This window comes from Nipponia nippon, unplaced genomic scaffold, assembly GCF_047370975.1.
Source record: "Nipponia nippon isolate SJK-2023a ecotype South Korea unplaced genomic scaffold, ASM4737097v1 scaffold_13, whole genome shotgun sequence".
In the NCBI taxonomy this organism is placed as follows: Eukaryota; Metazoa; Chordata; class Aves; order Pelecaniformes; family Threskiornithidae; genus Nipponia; species Nipponia nippon.
Window position 1 is genome coordinate 8,282,501 of NW_028262324.1, and position 26,940 is coordinate 8,309,440.

The following is a 26,940-nucleotide window of genomic DNA, read 5'->3' on the forward strand; positions in this document are numbered from 1 at the left end:
CACACAAAAATCTGTGAAATGTAATCATGTCCATACTTCGGTCCACTGCAAATACCCGGAAGATGAAATTAATTCTTGTGAAGAGTAATCCATCTCTTACTCAATCACTCCAGGACTAACCGAACAGCCAGAGCGATGGTTTACTGTGTTTGTGTGAACTCACGTTACATGCTGAGGCCACAGGCTGGGAATCTGCGATCTGCCAGTCCAGATGGGATTAGAAATCACTGTCACGTATGAAACGTCTGGCTCTCAATGAAATTATCTTTGAGGGGTAGGTTTATAAAGACACTTTCAACACTTGCAGGAGAGGAGCAGAAAAGGGGCTGTATGTAACTGTACAGCTGAGATCAAACTCAATTTTAGCTAAGAAAGCTACATTTGCAGCATTTTCAGTGAACTCTTTCCCTCAGTGAGCATCACGCTGGTCACTCGGCCTCTTCAACACAAGAGTTTATTGACTTTTGCAGACTGAGTACTACTTAGGCCAGATTTTTTTCAAAAGCAGAAGGTGGCACACAACCGTGCAGATGCCACTGCATGCCCGGCAGACACGTTTCTAAAATTACTGTGACCACTCACGCTGACGGGATGACTGCACGCTCGCAGCACCACAGTGCCCCATTGCAGGCCATTCTCCCCATGCGTGCATGCAGATTGTGATAACCACGTGCACAGATACAGCTAATCAACAGTGGGATTTTTTCTCCCCTTAGCACAGACCTCAGGCCTCTGCTTTTGAAAAACTGCTCGCTTATGTCTTATGATGCATTTTTACCTAAATGGCAGAGAGAGAAGTAATTAAATTTAACAGAAACCAGGGCTTCCAAATGAAGATATAATTTTTGAAGCCACAATTTCTATTACTTTTTATTACCTTTACCTATGTTTTATACGGCAAAGGGTCACGGAACAGATGCAGCTGCTAAACTGGGTGGCTTAGTAAATGAAGTCAGCTTCTGCAGAGAAAAGCAGGAGGAAGTCAGAAGACATGAGTGAATTCACTTTAGAAGCCAAATGAAGTTTTGAGTCACTGCTGACTCAGGTAAAACTCCAATTCAATACAACACCTCTAAAATATAGCCTCTTCTAGATAAGGCAAGAGTAATCAACTAGCCAAATACACTCAGAAGAGAAAGGGGAAATTCTGAGTAACAGTACAAAAATGAATCATTATTCTGATAATGTTTTTGTTATTATTTTTGCAGACGAATGTGAAAGCTCTTAGGACTCAATTAAGTCACCACAGCCAATAAAGAGAAAAAGCAAAATCAGGGCAGATACTTTCCGCCCAGACACCATGGTGATGGGCGCATTAGAAATGAGGTAGATTAGATAGATGAACTAGACAGACACATCCAACTGTCCTCCAGTGCACTCATTTGTTTGACAGCCTGGAAAATGCCAACATTCCTGGGATTAAATGAAAATAGAAAATTGCATTTTCGCTGTAACGTATACACAGAACTTTGCTCTGTCAGTTTCCCTTTTTTAAAATAAACCAGGGCCCAACCACGTCCTCCCAGAGCGACTCAAAGCACAATAAGATAAATGAAAGAGTAACCAAGACACAACCAACTCAAAGCCCTTACATTGCTACCCTTTTACCCCAGGATATTAGTGGAGTGATATGACCCACACACACTTCGAGACATTAATTTTTCCTGAGCTCAACACCACCAAAAATGCTAAATTGCCCATCTTGCATTGCTGTCTTGATATCATATTTCTTTTCTTCATGACTTCTAGCTACTGTATTTTTATGGGCTGGTCAAACAATTTTTGTTCTGTGGTGCCTTTTCTCCCTACTTTGTTCTTCAAGAAAGTAAAAGTAAACAAATATCTTGGATATAAAAAATAAAGAACAACAATAACCGCAGTGATTCTCCCCGGAGGTTTCTGGTCTAGGTTACAGACGTATTGGTGTGGCTTTTGCTGCATCTCACAGGAAAACACATGCATACACAATGACACACGGTTAGCACTTGCGTTCACATTCAACAGCTCCTTATTTTTTCCTAGCGCCAGGACGCGCGCTCAAGTACAGAGCTAGATTTGGCAGTATGCAATTTGGCAGTCTCAGAGCCGGATCCTGCTCTTGCCCACTCCAGCTTTGACAGAAGTGCCGGCTGCAGCTCGGGGAGCTGTGCGACATCCCGGTGGTGTTGGGGAGAACAGAATCCAGCTCCTTGTGACAGTTTTCCCCACACAACATCACAATCAGCCAAACACATTTGTAATCTACTGCAGCTGGTGTTTCTATAATTGATAGAGATATAAAAGCCCTTTTTGCTAAAGTTGTAGTTTTGTATTTTTTTTTTCTTGGGGGAGTTGTGAGAAAGCAGCTACAAAAAGCAAGCTTTAAATCTCAGATAATGTAGCTCCCTTTAGAATCCCAAGCTTAAAGCAAGTAGTTACGAGTTTTAGCGATGAAAAAAAACAGAGCTAAAAACAAACATTTATTTTACTTGACGTAGCAAAACAGTGGATTAAAAAGTTAAATCAATGCACCGTCTGAATGGTTCCTGCTGTAGCTGTAATTTCAAATGAAATAAGAATGTTATAAAAACTCGTGCATATTAGGCACATTTGGAAATGTCTCCTTGTAACTGTTCTTTAAGTGTTCTGTCTATGAGCACTAACAGGTCACTGCACAGGAAATGCAAAAATATGTTACATTTTAATCAGGGCATATAAAACACTGTCTAGAATGTTACATTGCCCTTGGGAATCTGTAGTAAGTAGGGGAACTTTTACAAAGTCCAGGTCACTCTCCCCATTACATCACTGTAAAAAAAGAAAATTATTAGGTTAAATTATATAGATGTCACATATTAGAACTTTCCCAGTTGTAGGATGATGGCTAAGAGATGCTTATTTCCTTGGAGAAACTCATAATCACTCCCTTGTTCCCCTGTACATACTTTGTGTATTGAAAATAGTGCATTTTAACTGAATCAAAATGTTTCCAAACAATTATAATGAAAGAGGGCAAATATAAAAATGAGGCTGTTCGTATACTCAGTCTAACAACAAACTTCAGCACTTTACCCTAACACACACACACACACACACACATGCACACAAAAATTGAAAACCTGTCTGGCTCATAGCTGATAAAAAACGAAAGAAAGGATTTTAGCAGAGATGTTTGGGAATGATTAAGGTAAAATGCCCCTAATCCAAACAAATGGCAACCCAGATGTTGATGGCATCAAAACATCCCTTTGCCCCCCCCGCAAATATTTCTCCAAATGATTTATCTCTGTTCAACCCAAATCACAAGTTTATAAAATCTCTAATAAGTTCATAGAAACAGTGAAAGAGTAATGCAAGGGTGACTGTTTTCCAGATTAACTTTCTCAGGATTTTAGTTATTTAATGTACAAATTTGGGAGGTGACATGAAACTGTACAATATCCTGGAAGCGACCTGCTCCTCTTTTGTTGATCCTGGTTCAAGTTTTGTCAGCAGCTTCCAGATAGAAAGATTCGATTTCTATGAAAGATCTCCCATGGGGCAGCAAACAAAATAAAATAAAAACCCCTGCCGCAGGTAAAACAAAAGTCAGAGTCGCAAGGGCCCAGCGCCTGCTGAAGTAAATGGCAGTTACTCACACAGCGACACAGGGATCAGCCCTTCGCAATTTGCATGTTGTGGCATGAGATCTCAGACTAACAGGCCCTTTTTATCTAAACAGATATCTGTGGTTGAAACTCCTGGCATTATTCTTTGTATTTTCTCCGAGCTGCTCGCTTTCGTACAACAGCTACTTAACTGCCAGTAATTTCCACGCTTTGTTCCGGCGTACCTGTGGCACCGCGCTCCCTGGGCCCAGCCTGCTGACCAGGCAGCTCCCACAGCTCGCTGCACTGATACCTCCCAACTGCCCTATATATATATATTATTATTATTATTATACATTCTATATGGCTTCCACAAACCTCTCGGTGTGCTGCCTGAACTCTTCAGTACGTCTGTTTAATTCTTGCCAGTCAAGGTGTGGCCCCGAGCCTCGCTGCCCGCATCTCCTCCAGACTCCTAGCAGGGAATCAGGATTTTCCTCGTTTCACTGGTGTTTCACACCGGCCTCATGACCACTCCTGAACTGCCTGCACAACGCCTCAGGGATGGGACATTGCCACCACCATTTAACAGACAGGGGGGCACAGCTTCAGCAAATTTTAAGTGAATTTTTCTACTTTTTCCACACAGAAGAAGGTCCCCTGGGGCTGAGCGCCCACCTCAGGAGCGCCAGGCTGGGCCCTGCCACAGCCCGGAGGCTCCTCACGCTCTGTGCTCCCACCACAAACCCAGCAGCAGCCCTACAGATGGTACCTTTCTTCCCAGCTGAGGCAGATTAATTTCCTGCACACATCCATCCCCTGCCTGCGATGAAGCCAGGGCCCAGCCAGGCTTTTGAAAAAAGCAAGCTGAGGAAAGCTAGGAACTGCACATGTGGAACCACACTTATTTCCACACAGGTCTTAATCTAGACAGAAACTGTTAGATGCATTCACTGCAAGAGCTAATGCTGAATATCATGGACCAGGCATGGGAGTCAAGTATACTTTTTTACCAGCACTTTCTACAGATATTTGATAATTTTATGCTCTCTGCTCCTGTCCTTACCCCTGCTTGACCATGTTCTGCTTCCTAAATCTCCCTGTTTCCCACCCCAGGGCCTGGGCTCCAGCTAAACACACAATACGGACCATTTCCTCATTCTCCTTTGACTGCTCAGACCCATCGCTGTCCCTGCAGCAGGAAAAGCAATTGTCCTACTTATCCCCAGCTAAAACATATTTTAAGGGAATGTAATTGAAAAAGAGAAACCGAGAACAGAGCATGCGTGGTGGAGATGGCACGTCGGAGAATGCTGTGTCACCTTCTAAAAATTCTTTGGCAACAGCAACTTTTAGACTTTATAAGTCAGACAAATTTGGGTGGATTTTCTCAGGGAAAGCAGAAGATATCTCTGAAAAATGTTCACGTCACTGCCAGAAAGCACAGTGGTCCCACAGCTTTGAAATAAACCCTGATGTATGTCTTCTAATTTTTTTGCCAAATAACATCCTACCCTAAATTTCAGGAAGAACATTTTAAGAAAGGAAACACAGATTTTGGTAACGGAAATGGTTGCTCTGAGCAGCTCAGAACTGGAAACATTAGAACCAGCAGAGATTAAGCCTCTCAGCAGAAAACCCCAAACAATCCGGACTATAGGAACTGTTGTGCCTAGAATACAGATGTTACTGTTGCCGTGCCCGGGGCTGTGCAGTACTCCAGCATCCATGCAACAGTGCTCTCAAGGCCTCCATTGGTTTTCTGATCTTTTCAAGATCTTCCCTCTTTTTTTTCCCCTTTTTGTTAACACATAGCTGAACTTTTACTACATTAAAGGGCTGCCAGGCAGGTAAAGGCACTGAGCCCTGGGCAGCACTGTTGGCTACTTGTTCTGCCCCATCCACAGCACATTGCCTCTCTGGTTCAAACAATCCATCTGGCTAGAGGGATCATCAGACAAAAACAACCAAAAAAAAATCTGTAATTCTAAACACAGAAGAGGCTGATGACTTGGTCTGTGTTATTTGAGCTGTTTTTTCTCATGCACAGGTAAAACAATAACCGGCTGAGGCTACAAAACCCAGGTCTGAGTCCCTGATTCAGTTAGAGGGTCTGTTGGTCTTAAATTTCAGTGCAGACTTAAAAATTGATAGGAACTCCTTTTTAATCATCAAGTATTCAGCTGCTCATTACTGACATAGACTTTAATGTTGTGCCCTTAAATTTTGGTCTGGTCTTTAAAACACAATTTCCTCAAATTTAATACAAAATCCATTTGTGGATCCAAATTGTGAAATGAGGCCCCATAATTTTGTTGAAGTGCTTTTTCAGTTATAAGGTACATTTGAAATACAAAACTGAAGTAGTTTGCTATGTCAGGTGACATTTTGTTAGCTTTTGACAAGAGAAAATATTTAATACCCTCATTTTTTTCCTGCTCTGAATATTAGTTTAATTGTCACAAATAATTAAACGCTTATGAGTAAAAGACATCTTCAGACATTTTGACAATACATATTAAGAGATGCTTTAAGGGAAATCTGCACAGATCGGCTTTTATTTGTTATGCTAAACGATGATGCATCCTGATTGCATTTGTTCCTTATTTGTGTGTGCAACAGGAGACGTACTGTGAATGATCTGTAAGGAATAAAATGACAGTATTTGACAGGCTAGGAAATGTCTGGGCAAGGATACAGGATAAGGAACCCTAAAAGGGCATTGTTTGTGGAGGGGCAATGGGATAGAGACACTCCCTTCAATCTAAGGCAATGAAAGGCATCAACAACTAAATTACAGTTAATAACAGTAAGAAATAAACATAAATTACATATACGAGGCTCAAGCTCAAGGACTTTGGACCACTAAAAATATATATTATTCTATCAATTATCAAAGAAAGACAAATTCCCATCCTGGGAATTTGCATACGAACTCTAATAACCTACTATTCAGAAATAGAGGCAAGCATTAATTTCCACATGAAAAGGAGCCATGGGAGAGCTTCCCAAGTCCCCAGCTCCAGAGAAGAAAGCCCTACCTGGTGATTCGGCACTGAACGATCTGGCCTCAGTTCGAGAGGGTAGCAGGTGGTCTCCCAGGTATGGCAGATTAGGCCTATATTACCTAAGATTTATTCTGAGTTCCTGTCAATATAATGGCTGAAACGACCATTCCTGAAAGGTAATATGGTGCGAAAATAAACATAAACAATCCTTAATGAATCCATAGGCTATTACTTGCATCGTATTTCTTCTATAGGCAATACATACATCTCTACTTTAGAAAAACAATGCTGCCCTTGATCGAGGCGTAACAATTCCTGTTTACACCAGAGAGGGAACTCAGGAAGGTCCATGGGAACTGCTTGGTGCTAAAAGCTTTTGAAAATTCAGGTCTCTTTAGATGCCCACGTAAGGATTTAGTCTTTTAACATCAGAAGCTGATTTACAAAAATCAGAGCCTCAAACTTTATTACCAGAGATTTCCAACCACCTCTGGCAGTCTGGGTGGAGGAAAATGTCTATGTCTTGTTTAGTTACAACCAGACCAGGTTTTTCGTATTTCTCAGGGCAATGCATTACATACTGTCAGAAATACAAAGCTAGATCCCAGGTCTGACAAAGAAATGTAGAACAGTATGTGGGGAGAAAAGTAACTGTAACCAAATTCTCTGGTCCTGAAACTTATCACTGACCAAACATGCATCTGAGGATAATTTAGGGAAGTTAAAGAACTTAAATTATTCTGCTTAAAACTATTGCCCAGTAAAGCTCCCTTGGCTTGTTAACAGAGTTAACAGAGCTCTGCTTTCTTTGACTGTGAGTCCTCCCACTTTTGGGAGCTCCTGGACATGAGCAAAGTGCCACTCCTCCATCACAGGGAGCTGTACGGAAGGGATGAAACTGCCTTTCCAGCTCCCCTCCACGGCCGATTCCCCAGTGCCCCAGCTGGGCTGCTCCCTCTTCTCAGCCCAGCAGCAGGCATGTGGATGCTCTGAGCCTCCAGCCGGGCTTTCTCCCCTGGAAGTGTGCTGACGATAGAAATGTGATCTAGTACCTAGAGCAGGGAATTAGGAGCAAATGCTGTTTGACCTTGAGCAAATCAGCTCATACCTCCTGACTTCAATTTGCCTTTCGGTAAAATGGGGAAAAAATATTCTACTTCACTGGGGTCATTCTGAAGAGTACATAGCATTAGTTAGAAAACCTCGGAAGAAAGGTTCTAAGTGTGAAGAAATATTACTCCACTTCCTAACAAAGCACACATATACGAGCAGGAACCATGCTGCTAATCAAAAGCACTAGAAAGCTTTTAATTTTTTCAGCATTTAATGCTACAGATGATCAATATAACTACTTAGCTTCTTTCACCTTTCACATGTTAATTTAATGCTTCTTGTACTGTGCTTATAAATGTTATGACATGGCTGAAAGACACATAAAAAAATTAATTTTGGTAGACCAATATAGCAGCTAGCATAAGGTTATGTTTCTTCAATACAAAACTGTACATCATGAAAAGATCCAGCTCTTTCCTGTGAAGTCCACTCAAGCTGCAGGAATTAAATGAGTTCTTCCTATATGTACAAAGAAAATTGCAGGCCTTATGAATTGTGGTGGTGATTCCCAGAGTAATTCACACAAAATTATTTATATAGGGAAAATTCAGAGTAAAATCTTTCTACCAAAAAAAAATTACTTAGGCCCAAGTGGACGGTGAGTGATAGAAATAGGCTTATTGTCTGCACATACCAAACTGCACCAATGTGCAGATTTTCATTCCGATCTCCTCTAAGCAGAGTTTCACTAGAAAAAATCTTTGCTATTAAGGTATTCCAGAGAATGTCATTATTTTCATTAAAAACAGGAACTGTGTGCTGCTCCATTTTCAGTGGAAATTCTGCACTGATTCCACATAAACAGACCAAATATCACTTCAGCAAAGTTACTTTGGGAATATTTAACAGCATTTTTTAAGTTATGAAAGCAATATTGAATGAGATTTACTACAATTTAAGATAAGTGGGTCTTAATTTTATATGAACAGAGAGACTTAAAAAGCAGCTAGAAAGAGTTCTGATTATATTGCGCTGGAATATTAGGCCTTGTGCAAAATTGCCCCTTTTCTCTTTTACATGCATAAAAACAAGCACAACAGGCTTTTCGATTAAATGAGTCTGTTGAGAGAGATGCAGGAAGAGCCAGAAAGCTCCTTAAAACTTTATTGCTTTTCATCTTTGTCAGGTAGGGATGTGTATTAAAAATGACCTGTTCTTTCCAGTACACAGTCCTTCCTGCAAGTTTTTAGTTCCTGTTGGACCTATCAATTTTAAGAGTTTCCCAAAAAGAGAACGGAAGGGTTGATCTGGATTACTTTTCCCCATATCCTCAGTATTTTTGCTTTTCTACAGCCATCTAGAGCTAAGCATGCTACCCATAGTCTCTTCAGCATCGTGAGCAACTTTAATGAGCCTCAGTATCATTAGACGATAGCAGTTTACAGAACGCAGGGAGAAAAGACACAGAAAGCAATAAGATACAGCTATAATAGATACAAGCCATAGAGATGAAAGAAAGAAGTCAGCATCTCATTTGCATTAATACAATAAAAATACAGCATTAATGTTGCTAGTTGTAAATTTTTTTTCAATAAAGTTGAGACTGATTATATCTGAAAAAAGGCAGGCTGTGCATTCCTTGTAGGTCTTGCAAGTGTTTAGGCTTTAAAGAACAGTTCCTGGCTATTAACTTTCTAGATTTAATTGCCACTAAAAACAATCTCCACAAAACTTCAATTGAAAGCCACTCCTCAAGAACCGATGGTCTGATCTCTCAAAACTGCTTTGTTTATAGCAATACAAATTCAGAGCTACTATTCACATAACTCCACTCCATCATTATGCTAGGTATTTTGTTTACTGGTATTATGTGTGTATACATATATAATTATATACGCAGACACATACAACAGTTCATCATCAGAATAAGTCAAAAGCAATATTGCCAGCCTTATTTATTCAAAAATCACGAAGCACACCCTCAAAAATCATGAGAATAGCTGAAAATTATGAGATGTTAAAAACAGTCACTTTGAGAATCATGGCTTTTTTCTTCTGGCATAAGAACTCTTAGGCTGCATGTTTCCAAGCTCCTTAGTTCTCCATAGCAAGGAGTTTAAAATAAATTTTCCTTTTAACATGCATATTGGGCACTTGCATAATCACCAGACTCCAGGAGCTGGGGGTTTAAAGAAAATAAACACTAACAAAGGACTTTCAGTGGACCCAACTCCTAAAATCACAGGAATTTTAACATTTGGGCAAATATTGGTGGAATAATCAAAAACTGCTCTAAACAACTGAGCTTTCCAGCTTGTATCAGTAAGAACGGTGCATCTCTCTCCCAGGCAGGCGCTTGTCTCTCCTTTTTGCAGGTATGTATTTGGAGGATCTATTTCCAATACATCTAGGACTGTTTGTTCTGTTTAACTGTGGAATTTTACCAATACTTGGGACCATCGGGTGCTGCACGTTATAAACTATGTATTTTTCACAATCTAATCTTGTCATTTTGAAGTTATTGTTTTGACTTTCTTTTTCCTAGGGCAAAGGGGGAAAACATTTCTTTTAGGGAAACAAAGATTCTCTTCATTTTTCCAAATGAAACACTTACTTAATACAACACTTAGATCATAAGACCAGTTTTTCCACTTCTTTTTGCCTGAAAAACCTCACAAGGTAATGGATGAAAAGCCAGCAACAGTTAAAGAGGGATGTGTAAATCTAATGGGAAACAGTGTGCTTCTATGATGCGTTTCTCCTTGAAACCTTAAAAAATACACTGTTCGCTGTCAAGGTATTTCTGAGTTGCAGAAGCCGTTATTATAACGTGGTAAAAACGACTTGGTGCCAAGATCCAACAGCCTCAAGTGAGAGGTCACCTAATGAGAATGAACTGATTTTAGTCCCTAAAACTACACGGAACTTTTAGGCTTCCGATTTGCAATACCGTCTTCATGCATTCACTTGAGAGCTGCTGCTCGTGTGCTCAACGTAACACTGCACATTAAAAAAGGATTCTTTAAAAGACCATATCATCTACTGGCATCAAGAAACAGTGTTCGATAATTAACACAGAGAATGGAAACGTGTTTGAGAAGTGAAGTTAGCCAAGCAAGCAAAATATCTCAGTCATACAGACTTTAGAAAAGAATAGCATGCAACGATTAGTAACACAAGGTACAAGCAAGAACTCTCCCTAGATTTAAAGCTTAATGGTAGAATCTGGTCCCTCTTCAGAGGCAAAACATTAGTAAAGAAACATGTATATTTAATTTTGTAGCTAAACAGCCCAGTCTTACATAGACAGTCTTTACACAGGCCAGTTACCCATTGAAGCAAAGTGCTGAGTAAGAGCTGCAGAACTGGACCCACTCTCATGTAAATTATTGTAATTAAATAGGTAATGAAAAATCACTGCTCTTGCACGAATGAAACGTAAGACTTCAGCTGAGAGTGTAATGTGTTTCCAATTGACTCCTGTATCAGATTCAGAGACAGATGAAAATGTCTCTCTGCTTCCATGAGCACGCTTTAGAGGTAAAACTTCACAAATATTTTCATTTTGCAGAGAGGAGGGAAAAACAACGGCTTATTTTAGCAGTAAAGTCAGTAGGAACCCCCTTTTTTAAGGCATAATATGGTACACAGATGTCTCAACCCGAGAGGTATTAAATAGATTTTGAATCATTTTACTTTGCATTTGCTAATAATACGTCATCCAGTAGAAGAACCAGGCCTTATTCTCCCCTCCACTAGCTGACATGATATTTTTTTTACATTTGAGCTCTTAAGATCTGCACAATAGCTTAACACAATAAGTGTTTAGCCTCTGGTTCCAACTGTAATTGATAGAGTACAGTTCCATTCCCTCTGCTGCTGCTAAGTTGGGAATTGCAGCTACAGCAACTGACAGCTTTTTTTTTTTCCGCAAGTCTGGAGTTGCTCTCTGGGAGTGATGTCCTCATCGGGATGGGAAGTAAAATGACGGGAGAAAGGCTCACCCTGGCCCTGTGCTGCGGAGGAACTCCAGGGACCTCTTCCAGGGGAAACAGTTACTTGAGGTGGGTGCTACTAATGAGAGCAAAAATCAGGAGGAGAAAGTGCCAGGAGGAAATACCAAAATCCTGCCGTTTTGAAGAAAATGGGCTTTTCGATTAGAGAGCACAGAAGAGGGAGAGCATTTATGCAAAAGAATTTATGACAATGAACATGTTTTTAAAAGTGCTATAAAATTGTGTTATTTACTGATGGAAATATGTTTTATATCACAGTCACAGGGGCTGAACTCTTGGCGAGTCCCACTCTTTACACAGTGATAATATACTGTGCTTTGATATGTGAGTAAAATGGAAATAAGGGAACAGTAACTAGAACGAATGTGATTTCAAATTGTCCCATTCAGGCCTGAGTTTTAACATGGGAAAGAATCACATAGCAGCTTCGGGCTTAGTAGCCGATTCCAGAATTTAACGCAGATGGCGACTAATTTTGGTGCCTCTTTAGTTGCAAAAGTACCTATTTTGGAATATATTTAATTAACCGGGATTTAGAGGTTCCTCTTGTTCGTGAGCACCTTGGCTTTTTTGTCATCTGTCAGCATCGTGATGTGCACAGTAACTGAAAGGTTCTGAGGCACGAGTTATTTAGGTGGTTTTGATGTGCACTTGCTTTTCTGGAGGATGTTTAAACAAACCAGTGCTGCCATTTCTACGCTTTCATTCAGTGCTGCTTGCTTGGAACCTGCTTCTATTGCCCCTACAATAAACGATACAAATAATACTCGAAAAGCCACAATGCTCTTGGTTATTAATACAGGTATATACGCTTCCTTTCATCACAGAAATATACATATCAGACCTAGCTGGTCATTTACTCTGCTCTCTGAAGAAGCAGAATTTCACTTTCTAAATATGTTTCTGTTTCAAATAACCTCTTACTACTAAGGTGCAAGCTGCAGCTTTAAAGTACTGACTGCTAACGGTCTTCTGTTTGCTGCTCTATGAGGACTCTTCCAAAAACAAAACTGTGTTATTCCACAGCTCCAATAAACAAAATAAATGCGACTGATATCTGTTTCTGCTGTACTTTTCCAGAGCTTTGGTTCTCAGATAGCCTATTGGAGCTGGGAGAGAAAGAAAAGAAGAAATAAAAAACTGCAGCCGGAAAAGGCGTTAAGTCCAGATTCCTCTTTGCAGGCTTTAAAAAAGCAAACTACCAATTCATGATCACAAAATAAAATATGCACATTTAAACAAGCTGCATGGGAAAGGAGAGTTTAATCCAGTGAAATTGTGTTTGAAAGCTATTTCATACCCCTAGGAATAAAATCTGAATAGCAATTCTGCTTTGCTCCCACCCTTTTTCCACCCTTCTGTTAATATATTACCATTTGTTATGGAATCGTTACAAGACTTCTACCCCAGAGGTGGCTGCATTTCATTGAAGGATGAAGTACTTTCTGGGCCTGAGTCTCCTCTTACTCGCAGGAGCAGACAGTACTCATTGCAACTGCACTGATGCTGCTAGTAAAGCTATTTTTGATTTGCACCTGAGCAAAAGAAGAATTAGGCCCACAGTTTGTAAAGCCCTTTGTGATTCATTTGGGTGAAAGCTACAACACAAATGGGTTGTTTATTGTAAACAGAAGTATGATACTAAAGCAGGCACTGATATAAAGAGCTGTAACTATCTGCTTCAAGAATTATCGAAATGGAAATGATGATCTCAAAAAGGAATGACGATTCAGAAAAGATTTGGCCCTGGAAAGATGAAAATGCATTCGACATAGTTTTGGTGTTGATGTGAAATAAAGTGTCTCTAAAAGTGTAATTTGAGATCAAAAATCCCCATCATCAAACATAAATAGTGCCCCATTTATCCAATTACACTACCTTGTTTCATTACAATGGTCCGTAATATATTTCTTAGGCATACAAGGCTTAAAATTAATAATAGAAAAGGACAAAATTGCCATGTATATTTCTCTAGATAGATTTTCATCTAGCAGCAGGACTTCACTTCTGATTCACTCGCTGGTTCTCTCTAACCTTTACATTATTCATTAATCAAACTAGAAACCTGCTTTCAAAGTCAGTGCGTGGTAGTAATTATTTACAGTTGTGCATAGTATTTAATTTTAAGCAATGGCAAAAGCAGGCATGTCCAGAATCATAAGGCTTATCATTTTTCTTCCGTTGGAGGTGAACTATCTGAAGAAGCTAAAAGTTGCAAACTTCTCTTCAATATCGCTGTTGCCATCAAGATAAAATGCAGTGCAACTGATACCTTTGAACTTGTACAACTAAAAATAAATAAAAGTGAAAATTAAGTAATATATAATGCATTAAGTCCTTTAAATAAAAGGAATAAGGAGCTTTGCTATCAGCCTTGATGAGCGATTCATTTCTTATTGCACAGTCTGCCTACTGTCACTTTGAGGTATTTTTCACCATGCAAAACAGAACCTCAGTACTACCCCTGAAAATGAAAGTCAGTTTTAACAACTATATACAACAGGCACGTCTGCTCTTTGAAACCCCCCTACCCCCCACAAACACGAATACAGCTTCAGAGCAGGAGAACTATTGCAAAGGTATAAACCTACTCCAAATCAGTTACGCTGGATAAAACTGGACTGCATTTGCAGTATTTTGCTCACCTGAAACAACATTGATCTGAGGACAAATATAATCAAAGAAATGCACTACTAAAGAGCAATGCACATTTTATCATGAGAATAAGAAAGGAGAGATGTTATTGTGGTCATTCAAATTTCTACTTCGTCATTAAGATTCTCAAAAATACTGTAGCATCTCAGATAAAAACATATCTAACTGTATTCTCAGCAGGGAAATCCCGGGAAACAACAGCACAGGCTTTGCTCGCAAAAATGTACTCACTCTATAACCTATGTTTCTAAAAAAGAACAGGGTGCCCCTTCTACAAAAAGATACTCCACACATTCCAAGTGAAAATTCTACTTTGAAAACAAAATAAAATGAAGCCTTGTACTCCTGACAGAGAGAAAAAAGGAGCAATTCTAGCACTGTCACTGTGATGATCAGCATCCATGAAAAAATAGCTATTTATCCTGCAAGTTGAAAACGTTAATGCCTTATTCAGATATAACCTCTTTGTGAATAAAACAATAATAGCAACTCATCAGAGAATGCTTCCGAATACATATATATATTTATGCATTTCTAGCTTAACTATTATTTATGGTTAAAGGGGATCTTTGCTTGCCAGGAATCATACTAGCAACCTGCATAGGTGCATTCATTGGTCACGTCCCAAAAGACTCTGCCTGCATACCATTGTCCTACACCTACATGAATACGGCAAAATATCTAAGTTGATAAAAGTTATGCATGTCCCACTTTCTCTGAAATAACATCTACCTTTGAATGAATCCCAAGCACTACTTTTCAAAGTTTATTCAAGTATGCCACTAAACTTGCCCATACGTTTTGTCCCACATATAATATACTACACCTAGAAAATATTCAGAAGGGGGAGGAAAAATTAGTGAACCATTTTTAAAATAAAACCATAAAATACTAGTTTTCTTCAGAGAACTAATCTGATGAAGGACACAAAGAAAAAAAGAAGGGAAAAAACCCGCCTACATTAAAAGCCAAACAAGATAATAATTGTGCATGTCTGGCTAAGAGAATCTAGAGGGCAAGCCTTACGTCATTGGCACTTGGGTTACCATGGTGAGTGATTTATTGATATATATCAAGAATGAATAGATCAAAGGCAGCAAGATGACAGGTGATCAATCAAATGTCAAATCAAAGCTGGCAATCAACTGGAAAGCTGATTTTTCAGTGGGTGGGTCTGGCAGAAGAAAAATGAACTTCCATATTGCGCTTCCCAGAAACAAAACCCCACCACACTATTAAAAAAAAATAAAAAGCAATTAAGCAGCCTGAAAGAAAACTCTTTGAAAAGATTTACTATACAGGCCCACTCATCTGTTTCTTTTTCTTGGCCCCCAAAAGAAAAAGAACACCCTACAAACGACAAAACAAAACACTTCCAAAGTTCCAAACTATTTTCTTCTTTAAAAAAAAAAAAAATAAATTGTAAAACCACTTGGCATGTGCAAATATATAAACCCGGCTACAAAACAAAAGAAGGATTTGATTTGAAAATGTGGATTGTCTTCTAACAGTCAGAACGTTTCATTTTATTTCCTGTTGCAATTTTCACCACTGATGATCAAAGGCTGAACTTCCCCACCGGGTTCATCAGCAGAGACAGTCCCTGTACTATTTCAGGCATACACAACGCACACACACGCACACACACCCGGCCAGCATTGCCACCAGAAACACGGCGAAATAAAAGATTAAACGCACCGACCCACTTCGCGATGCACACGTTTTAAAAACAAAAACCACCAGGAGGGGGGGGAAAAAAAAAGGGGGAAAAAAAAAAACCCAAAAACCAACAGACTAAAGCGGGAAGCAAATGGGAGGCTGCTTTCGGTTCGGTAAGGGACCGGGGCCGGGGGAGAAGGGGAGCCGAGTGGAAGAAAGTTGGGGGGAAAAGTTTCGCCAGGGCAGGATGGGAGCTGGGAGCAGGAGGCAGCGGGGACCGAGCGCGGTGGGAGCGGCGGGAGGGTGGACGGGGACAGCCCATGTCAGAGTAAAGATCTTGGCAATAAGGAATGAAACTGGCTCCATAGAGTTACGAAGGGAAAGGGAGGGGGAGGGGGGATAAATAAATAAAGATCCAGCCCGGAAAAGCAAGGGTGACCCTAAATAATAATAAAGATGGGGGGTAGGATTGGAAGGAGTGGAGAGACAGAGGCTGTGTAAGTGGATGGCTTCTCCTTACCTGCAGCCCGTTTGGGTGCTTGCTGTTTCCTCCTTGGCATCGCTCTACTTTCTCCAATCTCACTTCTGTCCCCAGATCCGAGAGCCCTGAGACGCTCCTGAGTCGTGTTTCTCTGCCTCTGCCTCTCAGCTGCTTTCCCCAACACCCCCCTCAGCCTCCCCTGCCCCCCTCCTTTCCACTTCACTGATAGGAACCTGTTTGGTTTTTATTTTATTTTAGAGATCTAGGTTTCTTTCTTTCTCTCGCTCTCTTTTTTTTTTTTTTTTGGTTGGCTTTTTTTTTTTTTTAACTGTTGCAACACTTGCTTTGCTTTGATTCAAACATCCAAGCTCAGGAGCAAATGAAAGGCGCCCACAGTGCCAGAGAACGGTAATAAATAAATAACAAAATAGATATGTATATATTAAAAAGGCAGCTCTGGAAAGACTGTGGGGCTGGCTGCTTCCTCCCTTTCCTCTCCTCTCCTCCTCCTCCTCGCAGAGCTGTATGGCGGAGCGGTGCCCGGGTGTGCGTGGTGTGTGTGTGCGTGCGTGTGTGTGCGCGGAGCGCTGCAGGTTCCGTGCTGTCAGATGCCAGGCAGTGAGTGATATGGGAGAGGACAGGGAGGTTTGGATGGAAGGAAATCTGGTATTCACACACACACACGCACACACACACACACACTCGCACAGGCACACGCGGCGCGCACACACGCGCGCGCACACACACACACACACACACACACACACAGGCAGGGCGAGGCGATGCCAGCAAACATCGATCCACTGAGCAAACTGAACATTAACAAACTCCTCCTCCGCGACCTGATGACAGGATGAAATTTACTCCGCGCAGCCGGGCGGCAGAGCAGTTTATTAAAGAGACAGGGCGCGCCGCCGCCGGGCCCGCCGCCACCTGGGCCGCCCGCCCCCCGCCGCAGCCCCCCGCCCCCGCCCGCCCCACGCGAGACCACCCCCGCGCCCCCGCCGCGCCGGGCTCCCGAGGGAGGGCGCTGCGGGGAGCGGCGGGGGGCGCCCGGCCGCGGGGGGGGCGGCGGCGGCGGCGGCGGCCCGGGGGCGGGGGGGGGGCTTCGGCCGGGGCGGCGGTGCCCCTCGCCCTGCTCCAGCCGAGCCCGCGGGCGGGGGTTTCCCCGGCGATAACGGGGACTGAAGGCGGTTACCCTGGCGCGCGGGAGGGCTGCGGGCGGCCGCCGCTGCCGCTCCCGCCGCTTTGCTGCACAAACGGCTGCGGTGTGAGCGGTGCTGCTTCGGGGGTGAACGCCCGCGGAGAGCTCGGGGCCGGGGCGACCGGGGCCCTGCGTCCTCTGTGATCTTCTTCCTCGCCCTAAGGGTTATCCCCGCGGTGGGAGCGGCAGGGGGAGTCAGCCTGGGCGGACGTCGGTGCAAAGTTTGGTGAAGTTCAGGTGAAAGCCAAGGCTTCGCTGGAGGCCCTTCGGTAGCAAGAAAGCACTGCACCAGCAGTGAGGCCAGGAGAGCAGGGCCAGCACGTCGTGCTCAAGCACCCACTGCTCTCTTTCCCCCGGCACCTGATTTCGGGGGAATCGGGTACGTCCACCAGGGGCTTCTGCACCCTCGTGGCAAGCCAGATCTACGTCTCGTCGGACCACACCGAGTTTCTCACCCTTTCAGAGAGCCCAACAAAGTGCCAGGCCGAGGAGGGGCAGGTGACACTGGAGCTTTGAACCGTCTTGTTCCCTAAGACACATGGGGATAACTTCGCCTGCCCCATTTATTCATTTCAGGTTTTTTTCCACAGCTGCTGTTAGCACCTTGAGGGTTTAAAAGTGATTTGGGGCTGAAAGAATGGATTAATATCTGTATGTTCAACTATAATTTATGTAAGACCTCTTAAAAGTGGATTTTGCAATACTCCATAGCCTAATCCCAGAGTTTGCTATGGAACTGAGTTCTTAGATACTTTTTTTTTCTGTCTTGGCATTTGTATCTTTCTAATGAAACTGTTGGGTTTAATAGGAATAATTTGCATCCCTCTAAAATCAATCTGTCAGATTGGGCTCCGTTACAAAGCACCAGCAAGAGCCGCTGTGTTATAGCCAGTGTCACTGGCGATCTGCAAACCGCAGTCCCGCAGCTCAGGCAGGGAATGAGTTTCTGTGGGAAGACCACTAAGGGACCTTTGTATTTAGCAGCCTAATATGAGATTGCGTTTATGAAAGTGTCCGCCTAACTGATTTCACTTAAATTATTTGATAGCCTTCCCTGTACAAACTCTGGCAATTTTTATAAGCAATTTGCAAGTATTTATTGGTGCAAGCAAATGCTTAGTTTGAAAGATAAAATAGGATAATACTACTATAAAATACTCATTTTTCCACTTCTGCCTAGCATAACTCACTCAGAAGTGAACAGCTCTGCTTGAATCAGTCCGAAGTGCACAGACCTCTTATACCTGCATGCAGCACGTGTAAAATCCTGTTGGTGCACACCGCGGGATTTCTGCTTTGCCTCCAGTATAGGCAGGTGTAAACACAGGGCCAAGAGGGGCCACAGCATCCGCAGCATCGGGGCAATTATCCCAGCACTGCGATGGGTGGAAGTCACACGATCTCTAATTTGTAAATGTGGCACTGGACCTGGATCAGGTAGTTCAGGAGCAGGGTGGAAAACCAGGATTTTCTTCTCACATTCCATCCTGGCTTGATGTGTGATTTTGAGCCCTTGAACTTCTGCGTCTTGGTTCCTGAATCAGAAAAATGGAGATACTTGTAGTTGGCTTTGTATTTCCTCTCCTCCCTGCACAGAAAGATACTGCACCTCTGATTAGGATAGTTTGTTTATTTTGAAGAATTGTGTATTAAATGCTGTTTTAACACAGTGATGTTTTTATTAACAAGTGTCCCAGACCGTGGGACACGGCGTAATGTATTGGGACACTAGCAGGCGTTGGGAGGGGAGGCAAATGACAGAGTCCCGTCAGATTTTAACCTCTCCATCTGGGATCTGCTACTTTTGTGCAAGTTGAACAGATACAAGCTCTAGATGTAAGCAAAGCAGCGATTCAGTGTAGCCTGGGATCAGCAAGTAGCAGCTATTGTTCTCGGGAGTCATGGCTTAAATCCAAATGCTACACACTGGGTATGGTATTTGTATCAGTGGCGTTTTCAGCCTCAACATGCAAGATGAGAAAGTCACTGTTTTAAATGGTGACTCCTTTGGGAAGGGGAAATTGAGAAGATGGACTTCTGAGTAGAGCACTAGTGAGATGGCACCCTATCCTCGGTGATAAATGGGAGCATTAACAAGGCTTGGTCGAGAGGAACCCTACAGATTTATGGCTTCCTGTCTCCACCAGCAGATGCCATTATGGCTGACAGAACAGAATGCCTTTCAAGAGGGAACTGGGGTGGGATTATGAAGAAGGGGAAAAAAAGGAAGCAGAATCTGGTGTCCATTTTTATCCACTGGTCAGAATTCACTGATAGGTTTGAATAGAGCTGAAACTATACAGCACTTGTGTGCTCCCTGCTTCTGTTATTTATAACTAAGTTGGTGAAGGTCATTTAGCATCTCTTTCAGCACAGGAAGAACCCATAATATTTACCGAAAGCATTTTTGCACACTTGAAAATTAGAGATAATAAAATGAACAGATAGCACTGGAGGCTTCCTTGGCTTATCCAATGGAATAATCTTGATGGGTGCTTAACGTTTACTTTGGAAATGTAGCAAATGATTCTGAAGCTATATTGAATTTTATCTATTTTTATTACATTGCAGAATAATATTTCTCTTTCCTGACGAAATGTTATGACCAGTAATAGCAATGGCAGTTATGCATGTTCAGAAAAGAGTAATCAAATCTCATGCTTCAGGGCATGAGCTGAATTCCCCACTGGGATCCAGAAGGAATTTTCTCCCCCCCAAATATAGCAATATACAATCAACTAGGTATGTTCTTATAGGTTTTCCAATTTCTTGGTTAGGTGCAGATTACATGGAACAACAGTGTGATCTGGGATAGTGAAAATCCTCTGTTGCTATAGCTTTGGGGTGCTTTTGATCTGATTTTTCAAAATAATGTGTGTGATTTGTTTTGCATTACTGTAAAGTTTACAGACATTTTTGTGCACAATAAAGGGCCAAATACACTTCGTGTACTCGACTTCGATAACAGTTCCCATCACGAGTAGTCACAATTAACTTAGCTGTGTTACTTGAAGTGTCTTATCTTAGTTATTTTTGTTGTCTGTCTTTCTTTCTGTGGCTGCTATGCTGCTAATTAAATGTTGAGGGGGGGGTGTTCTTTCCTTCTTTTTTTTTTTCCTAGAAGTTATGTATGTGTAGGTACTTAACTCATCTTGAATGAAATTAATCTTGGAGTTGATGACCCCCTTCACGCTTTGCCTACCACTTTTTAGAAAGAGAAAGTGGAAATTCTGACAAGTTCTACAAACAAAAAAAAAAAGTTAGAAAATATTTGGGTTTGATAAATCAAAATTTTTCAATATGTAGTATTATTGCCAGCTAAAGACATTGCCACCTTCAGTGTTTACTTCCTTCTTATTCAAAGTTATTGGGGAAAAAAATGACTTAAAAAAAATTGGGATTACAACAATTTTGAAAGAATCAACTGGACGTATAGTCTGGGGATTCCTTACAGAAAAGAGGGTACCTTGGTAAGTTGTCCCGTGCGGTCCTCTCTGCCCATGATAGGATTAACTGTTTCAGTATTTGTTTCACTCTTGAGGCACGTTTGACCAATCCGATGCAGATTCAGCAGTTCCTCCGGGCAGTTACCACGGTAAGCGGCCTTACCATTAGAAAATTTTCCTACTATTGAACGCTTTTTGGAAACTTGTCTGTTTCTTTTTATGGTGTTCTCAAATAAAATGGAGAACAGTTTATTTCCTTCCTCTTTGCAGCGATTTTTAATATATTTGAAGACTTAGTACATCTACGCACCAAACAACCCCAATTTCTTCAGTCATTCCTTGTAGGTCATGTTTCCTGGACCTGGCACTATTTTCATTGTTCTGTGGCTGGACAACATATGTTTCGAAGCGCAGTGCCGAAAACTGGGTGCTGGATTGCGTTTGAAATCTTCCCGGCACCAAATGGGATTACTTCACATGTCTAACATATGACACTCCTGTTTATATGTCCCAGTTTGACATATGCCCTTTTTGCAACAGCATGACACTGTTGACTCATGTACAGCTTCTGATTCACTGTAACCCCAGATGCTTTCTTGCAGAACTGCTTTGTAATCAGTTGTCCCCATCCTATATTTGAACAGCTGATTATGCATCAGTGACAACTTTGCACTGATTCATCTTGAATTGCATCCTATTTTTTCAGACTGTTTCTGCAATTTGTCAAGATAATTCTGTATTATAATGCTGTCTTCAAAGGCTGTTGCCGTTCCCCCTAGCTTGGTACCATCTGCAGATATCATGCAAAGTATTTTCTGTTCCACCTTCTAAGACATTAATAAAAGTATTGGATATTGCTGGGCCCAGGACCCACGCCAGCCATTATTCCAGCCTGACAGTGGGCCATGAAGGTATAATTTTGGAGCATGATTTTCCAACCTCTTCCAGCCCCCTGCAGTAATGTCATCTGGAGGATATCCCGTAGCTCACTGATGTGAGCCTGTTATGTGAGACAGTGGTAGAAGCTTACAGAAGTCAAGGTATATGACTTCCCTGTCCACAAGGTCTGTCACACTGTCATGGAATGAGATTCAGCAGGTTTGACATAATTTATCCTGAATAAATCTGTGTTGTCTGTTGTTCATCTCCAAAAACCTTATTTTAGGTTTCTTATGGATAATGTGATTATTTTGTCCCAGTATTTTTATATGAACAGAAGGTAAGATGACCCGATAGCCTCTTCCCACTCTTCCATCTTAAAGATAGCTGCTGTGTTTGCAGTGGTCTGAGTCTTCTGGAAACCATTGGTCCTCCACAGGTCTTCAGGGATGATCACTGGTAGTTCTGAAATTCTTCTAAGATGAGTTTAATGGCCTGACCTGATCTATATGCTTTCTAAGTGCTCTTGAAACTCTTCTTCCTACTGTAGCCAGAGCTCCCACTATTCTGACACCGGTCTTGATTATTTTTGCAATCTGATCACAGCTGATTCCCGTAGCAAAGATGAAAGTAAAAAAGGCTTTCTTAGGGTGATCTGTCAAAAGCTTTCTCTCTTTGCTGAGTGACAGATGTAATCTTTCCTAGGTCTTTTCCTGTGTAGAGAAGGCACTTACCAAACACTTTCTTCTTATTATGTTCCTTTCTAGTTGTATCTCATTTTGTGACTTTCTCTTTATAATTTTTCCCTGTGTGTTCATGGTCACTATAAGGAGCTCTTTTCTGCACGTTTTTCACATTTAGACAAATACTCATTTGTTTACAGAATATATATTTGGGATTTTTTGTAGAAATATTCCTTGCCATGCTATACAACAGTCTTTTTCCCTACAAAGGGGTAGAACAGCAGCACTGGGGCAAAATCCATTTTCCCCCTTTCAGGCATTTCTCTGCACATAGTTCAGTTACTCCAGTTTGGTGGGGTGGTAAGGAGGGTTAAATTTCACCTCCCGGGATGAAATCCTGGTATTGCTAATAATTTGTACTTTGAGTAACAGCGGGCAGCATTTCCAGAGCCCCTTGCCGTCTAATCTTCAGCTAAAGGATTCACCTTTTGGCTGCAAAAAAGGCATTTCAGTTTGAACTCCCATCTAACTGCAAAAAATAATCTTTTGTGGCCAAGTAACAAGAATTTAAAACAGTGCAATGGTTTGCACAGCTCTGGCTGCCGCTACCTTCTCCAGCCACATCTGTGGTTCATCTTCCATCACAATGTCATCAGCTAAAATATCACATAAGATCTCATTCAGAACTATACATAAGGCTCACCATGCATTTTTTAACTATGACATCCTATTTCCAGAATTTGTAATTCAGCCTTGCAAACCTACTGCAGACTGAAACAGCCTAGAAGCTCTCATTTTAGGAACTGAATTTTCCTTCTTTAAATCACAACAAATCTCCAGTTAAAAAAGCCAACGATAAACACGCCACTTTTTCTGAAATAAGCACGGCAACGCTATAATATCGTTTCCCCATCAAAACAGCAAAAGCAGCTAATTGAATTGGTTTGATCTAAAAGTCTATCATACTGCAATCCACAAACCTCCTATTTTCTTCAGTGGAATTTTGAGTTAAGTCCCTAATCAGCAGGCACATTGGACTAGTGGATTTATTTTCTTTTCTAAAAAATAACAACATCTTTAGAATTTTTTGAAATAATAACAATCAGCTGGAACTGGGCAGGAAATGGACTGTAGTCTCAGAAGAGTCCTTGGAAAAAGACATCATTGAAAAAAAAGAAAAACTGAGAACTGCCATTTTTAGGGTGAAAAAGCAACATCCAGAAGGCAGTGTTCTTCCAAAAACTTTTTTCCTAAAATATCATATTTCATTGAAAAATATGTTTTAATAGATTTTTAAAAATATGAATGTTAAATTACAAAATGGACATGTTTTATGCAGTGCCTGCCTAACTGCTGAATACCTTACTGCAAAGTAGAAGTTTGAAGATGATATCAGGGTTTTTTTCTAGTGAATCGAAAAAATGACTGTGCATACTATAATTGGGAATGAGGGAAACGAAAAACACAAGGACTACATTTGGCCTTTTCTTTTAGAGAGCAATGTTTCTAAGGAATCCTGTGCCCATATGAAATTCATACTTAGAAAGGTCTTGTCTGTTAGTTGCCAGTAGCTGAGAGGTTGTGAGGTTGTATCTTCTGGAGGAGGCACAAAAAGAAGGCAGAAGCAGTTTTCTTTTGGGAAGTAGAACATCTCTCCTCTTCTGAAAGCAGTAAGGGGATGGGAGAGGCCAGGCCACTTACAAAGACAGGTGAGTAAATATTGGGAGCTCTTTGATGCTGTATTTCTCTCTTCCTTTTAAAGACTGAGGAGCCATCCAAATAAAGAGAGTAGATAAACTGTGGAAAATATATTACACAGTTGACAAAACCAGATAAACATCTACAGGAAACTTTGGGTTAGAAGCTGCTTGCCCTGAGTAGAAAACAAGGTGAAGGCATAGATATTTGGGACTAAAGTTGCTTTTAAAATGGCTACAGCAGTGTCAGTTTGACAAAGTATGCAAATACCCCTATCTATCTGGATAATTTCATTATAAAGCACCCAGTCACCATGGTATTGGGATGTATGCTATCCGTTATGCCATAAATGAATTGTTTGTGCCGTGTAAGCCTATTCTTTCTTTTATTGGTATGATTATTTATTATTATCATTTATAGTTAGAGAATAAAATTATGCTGGCAATTGGAATAATTGATGTATCTGATATTTTGGGGGCTAAAACGATACTGATACTTCCTAAAGCTTCTAGTATTCTGTCTCTGATAGTGGTTGGGAAAAAGGTGAGGTGCTAAATACTTCAAGAATCTGTAATCTCTGTGTTGCCACTTGTAGTAAACCATGTCACCCACTGAGCCATACTGGGATTTTTTTTTGATATCAAGAAAAGATACATGGACAAACACAGTTTAGCACATTTGTTTAATCAACAGTGCAGAGAAAGTTTAACTTAAATGCTAAAGGCACTAAAAGGGACAAAATGCTTAATATGATTTTAATTGAAAGATAATTTTAATAAAACAAACCTCATTGATAAAAGGGACAAAGTTTTCATACAGCAAAAAGCAGTAATTCCATATGAAAACTAAAGGAAGGCCCAGAAAAATTGGAAATATTTTTTTCTTTCTACAGAAGAACTTTCAAAAAATTCTGAATGTTAGTGAAAACATTTGTGCACCAGGCCCAGAGGCCTGATTTTGCATTTTTGGGTGGGACTCACCAGCTCTGCTCCAGGTGTTTCCAGTAGACACCGCCAATTGCCCTCACGAGCAGCAGCTGCTGGGGAGCATGGGAGTACTTAGGTGAGCTTCTACACCTGCCTGTAACTGTAGTGGCTAAACTCAGGGCATTTACTTTGGTGGCTGTTTTCTACCTTCAGATGTAGATCCTGTCTTGGCTCTGTCAGGTAGGTGGTTATCAGTAATATTTTTTTTTTTTTTATAGTCTGGTTTGAATATGTGCTGTGAAGGAGTTTCTCTGAAGGAAACAATCTCTTTCTCTCTCTCTAAGTAGAGAGTGTAACCTGCGAACTCAGGTATCTAACTTAGGTTGCTTACACCTAAAGTAAGTGCATATCCTTAGTGTTTTGTCTGCAAACAACATGCAAATTTCTTTGAGTTAAATAAAAAGGAGTTTTATCAGTGAATCACATGCAATTAAGAAGCTGAAGATGGAAAGCAGAGAGCAATCTGTGTAAATGGCTGAGAGTTACAAAAGAAGCAGATCAGAAACATTAAAGTTTTGTGGAAGTCTAAAATGGTAAGAATAAAAACTGTGAGACAAACTAGGCAACATGCTTCCTAATTGGAAATTTAGGAACAAAAAGGAGACAAGAAAGCCTTATTGCTTAATAATAGTAATTGGTTTTGTATTAAAAGTGTCAAAAATAAGAGTGATAATAAACCTAGAAAACTAGTATTTTTGGAGTCTGGAGGCTAACAGTGGAGAGGAATAATGCTGTTTTTATGCTTACTCAGGAAAAATATTGTGCGGTGCTCTTTCTTTGATTAAAAAAAAGTACTGGGAGTTTTTTAATGGCTGTCACTGGTCAGAATATTTTTTTTTTGTTCCTAATTCATCAGGCATTTCTGAAGCACCTGTGTCACTAGTGCCAAAATTCTGTGCATCATCATGTGCTGGCTCACACCTGTTTCAGAGGACATTGAATGAGTTCTTACAAACCCTCAGTCTTACTCAGGGTTGTAGATCTCAAATTCAGGTGCTGATCCGCCCCATCCTTAGCTTATGGGAACTGGTGAGACCAAGTGTTAGGATGATACCTCATCCCCCTTGAACTGAACCTTGTTACCTGCTACTGGTTAGGAAACATGTTTGGTTATATTACTTGTTCCTGCCTTGCAAACGTGAGGGTGCTTGGTGTGCAAATGGGCAAACACTTTCATGTTCACAATACGTCTCCGTTTCTGAAAAAGATGTCTGAGGCTGTTCAGTTTGGCGTTGAGAGTCTTCCATCAAAAGCAGGATACTTAATGGGGGAATGGAATTCTAGTTTTGTGGAACAATATTACAAAAGGAGACATCAAACCATTTTCATGGAAATTGAATGACACTTTTATGGGCCTTTCTCTACTTCTGCTTTTAATATAAACTGTATAGTAAATACAGGTGGAAAAAAAAAAAAGCCCACCTGTCAAAATATAGCTCTGTTTGGTTACCTCTGTCCATGGGACAATTTTAGTAACCTGTCAATCAATGGGCTGCTAAATAGCCTCTCCAAAGCACAATCTGCTATTTCAGACGACATCAGTGTGTCAATCATTTATTGAATCAAAGCCAAATTTGAAGCAAAGCAAGCCCAGTTTGTCAATCAC

General features: G+C 41.1%; 1 protein-coding gene and 1 long non-coding RNA gene across 4 annotated transcripts in view; one reads left to right on the forward strand and one right to left on the reverse strand.

The window, feature by feature from the left end:
• The window catches only part of TSHZ2 (teashirt zinc finger homeobox 2), a 228,467-nt gene extending 211,863 nt beyond the window's left edge, over positions 1 to 16,604 (reverse strand). For all 3 annotated transcript variants that reach the window (XR_015703048.1, XM_087750225.1, XM_009465512.2), the window contains exon 1: positions 16,478 to 16,604. Coding sequence is in view for 2 of the 3 variants with exons in the window: in XM_087750225.1 (XP_087606351.1) it covers positions 16,478 to 16,517 (40 nt within the window). In the remaining variant the exon portion in view is untranslated. The remainder of the gene's footprint in view (positions 1 to 16,477) is intronic.
• An 8,841-nt stretch (positions 16,605 to 25,445) lies between these two features.
• The window catches only part of LOC148056525 (uncharacterized), a 169,033-nt gene continuing 167,538 nt past the window's right edge, over positions 25,446 to 26,940 (forward strand). Inside the window, exon 1 of the long non-coding RNA XR_015703049.1 lies at positions 25,446 to 25,514. This is a non-coding gene — a long non-coding RNA (uncharacterized LOC148056525). The remainder of the gene's footprint in view (positions 25,515 to 26,940) is intronic.